This window comes from Etheostoma spectabile, chromosome 23, assembly GCF_008692095.1.
Source record: "Etheostoma spectabile isolate EspeVRDwgs_2016 chromosome 23, UIUC_Espe_1.0, whole genome shotgun sequence".
Lineage (NCBI taxonomy): Eukaryota > Metazoa > Chordata > Actinopteri > Perciformes > Percidae > Etheostoma > Etheostoma spectabile.
The window spans coordinates 4,717,220-4,720,398 of record NC_045755.1 but is presented as its reverse complement, the minus strand read 5'-3'; the positions used below and the strand labels follow the sequence as shown (position 1 = coordinate 4,720,398).

At 39.0% G+C, this 3,179-nt stretch overlaps 1 protein-coding gene across 2 annotated transcripts in view; it reads left to right on the top strand.

Moving 5' to 3' along the window:
• Positions 1 to 3,179, top strand: part of lrmp (lymphoid-restricted membrane protein) — a 74,003-nt gene that overhangs the window by 64,880 nt on the left and 5,944 nt on the right. For both annotated transcript variants that reach the window (XM_032504941.1, XM_032504942.1), the window contains exons 27-32: positions 430 to 514; positions 718 to 772; positions 878 to 905; positions 1,490 to 1,630; positions 2,052 to 2,186; positions 2,300 to 2,447. In XM_032504941.1, coding sequence (XP_032360832.1) covers positions 430 to 514; positions 718 to 772; positions 878 to 905; positions 1,490 to 1,630; positions 2,052 to 2,186; positions 2,300 to 2,447 — 592 coding nt within the window. The remainder of the gene's footprint in view (positions 1 to 429; positions 515 to 717; positions 773 to 877; positions 906 to 1,489; positions 1,631 to 2,051; positions 2,187 to 2,299; positions 2,448 to 3,179) is intronic.

Here is a 3,179-nt window from a genome sequence, read left to right as displayed (position 1 = left end):
TATTCTCACTCATAAAACTGAAGTTAGGGGGAGCTGACTCGATGAGAACAGCAGCGCTCTTAGCATACAACAAGTAGTAGATTTGATGAAACAACCAGGATCTGGTTGAATGGAGCTGTTGTTATTAAGAATCAATTTGTGTGTGTGTTCATGTGTGTGTTTGTGTGTGTTTATGTTCTCCTTTTTATAAAAGAGAGAGCTCATAGCTTCATTTTAGCTCCACTCAGATTATTCAGAATCAAGAGCCAACTACCTTGCCGGGTGCTTTGAATATTCACATTTTACTTTTTCATAATCTTAAAACTATTGAAGGGAAGGGGCAATATGGATGTTGAGAGGATTGTGAGCATGAAGGGATCCAAGTTAAAAGCAGAACAGGAGGTGGAGAATGAGCAGAGAGATGCAGTAATGTTTGTCCGGAACCTGCAGGAGCAGTCCCGCAGCATGGAGGCCATCGAGGAGCACAGGGTTCAGGAGGACCAAAGTGAGACCAGCTTGGCCAATAAGAAGGAATGTATGTATAATATATTCTTTGTCCACTCTTGTATACTAGATAGTATATTTATCATGTTTCACCTGTCTTTTAATACCAAATGTAATTCTATTTGTAAATGAGTGCTTATACATTTACTCTTTAACATTCTAAATAAGGATTGCACCATTTGATCAGGTATTTGTCAAAACCATGACTCACCTGCTTATCATTTCCATTCCTAGCTGAGACGTCAATGATCTCGGACACCAGTGGCACCTCCAAAGAGGACAAGAACAGGTAAGACAGCAAATGTTCATAGTAACACAACACACAAATCTGTTCTCATCCATTCCATCCATATGACTTGTTACAGAGTCCTCATTTTTGTCTCTTTGTTTGCAGCCTTTCATCTAATGACAAGGAGGTTGAGGTATGTATTCCATTAGAGCTTGGAGTTGCATTCTGCAACAAGTAATGTAAGAAACTGCTTTTGTTAAGGACATTTTTTGACAAATTTTGTAGTAGAAGCAGGACATACTTTTTAGGATTATGTGTGTTTAAAAGTAGATTTTAGAAGCCACATATGAGTCTGTTTCATCTTCTGCCTCTGTATTCAAAATGAGAATTCATATATTCAGACTACTGGAGGACAAGTCGAAAAGTTTGCCAATTCTTTTCTTGCACAGCATTTTGTCGGTCTTAAATGTGCATACATCATAAATAATAAGAAATTCATTGCCATACAAAGTTAATGTGTTAGTAAGTTTGTGGTATTCTTTGAATCCCATACAATAACCATCCAAATAGAAAGATGTATCCCTAAGTCAATGCACTGATAGGATCTTCTTGAAATGTGAGGGTGTTCTACAAGTAAGGTGTGGGAGTTTCATGATTTTATCTGGTGTGTCTTTTTAGCCAGTACAATAAGGCTGTCTTTGATGGGGGGAAAACTCATCTCAATCAAAACAAGGAAATTTTAGAAAAAAAAGTCAAGTGTCTCGTTCATGTTTTTAGGCAGAGTTCCAGCGTCTGGCATTGGGCTTCAAGTGTGACATGTTCACCCTGGAGAAGAGACTCCGGCTGGAGGAGAGGTCGCGTGACCTGGCTGAAGAGAATGTCCGCAGGGAGGTGTCCAGCTGTCAAGGCTTACTGCAGGTCAGTGTGAATATGTGTCACTTTCCAGCTTTTTCTCAACAAAATAATTATACTTTGCCAAGTGTGGGTTTATTTTACATTCTTAGTCTTGCAAGAGTGGACTCTTCACTTTGTGATGATTACCCACAGAATGCTTGTAGTGCCTTTGTGCAGCCCTTTTTTAATTATACTAAAATTGGTCCTGCACACCTTTTTTAAGAGTAAACAAAAGTGCAAACGATGGATGGCTACTTACCCTGCAGGTGTAGGAAAGACCGTTCTATCTTTCTGCAGCTTTCCTGTTTGATAATTACCCTACATCAATAACAATTAATTAAGGTGGAGTCAGGTTTTTTTTTTGTTTTACTCTTTGTCTTTCTCTTTCTTTGTGTTTTCTCTTCAACTCTCCTAATTCTTTTTCTCTCTGGTTCCCTTCTAACAGGCACTGGCTCCTCTGTGTGAGGATGACAACCAGTCCATTGAGATCATCCAGAGGCTCCAGAAAAACCTGGATATCCTCATCCAATCCATGACCAGGGTGTCCAGTCGCTCTGAGATGCTAGGAGCGATTCACCAGGTGGGATGATGTGTGTTTGTGTTGTCAGAATTTGTTTCTACTGTTTTGTGGTGTGATGAAAATATGGGCTGAACTCTATTTTAATTCCTGTGCCTTGTGCATGTGAATGTCAGGAGAGCCGTATTGGTAAGGCTGTGGAGGTGATGATCCAGCATGTGGAGAACCTGAGGAGGATGTACACCAAGGAGCACGCTGAGCTTCTGGAGCTGAGAGAGGCCATCATGCAAAACGAGAGGTCGTTTGGATCACAAACTGAACGAGGTAGGGAATGGTTACAAAATGGTTTATACTATCAAGGTGCAATACATTTTTAGGGCAATGTCACCTGCTTTTCTGTTGCTGAGATTCAATATCTTAATTTTGACAGAACATACTTAATAGTTGGTGGAACACATCCACTATCACAATGTTCTTCTAGAACCAGACACATGAAATGTCATGGTGATGAGATACCAGAGCTCAACAGGAATAGTAGCTAGGTTGCCACTGGCAACCTTTTTCAGAAATTGGCAACCAATTCTTTGCTACGTTTTAAAATAAAAATTAGGGACAGCAAATAGTGAATCACAAAATAAATAAATTGCTAATATGTGTTGCATTAGTCATATTTAAATATTGCTGATAAGTGACTACCGGAACCAGAAAACACTGCATGTGCGTTGATGTGTTTATTCACATTTGTTTTAACAACAAGGGCAAAACCATGGATTTGACTGTGGGGTGAAGCGTTTGACTAAGCGGACAGCATTGCAAAAGACTGTGCAAACTGATTCAGCTGACAAAGAACCAGATACACCTGAACAAAAGACAGACAAAAAAAAAGTCATCATCCTCCAGATAACACTGGCTTAATATAGTGACAAACCCATATCGCCTAACTGTACTGTATGCATATGTGTACATACAATTGGGGCATATGTATAAATATGGATGCTCAGTATACACACAAACTATATATATATATATATATATATATATATATATATATATATA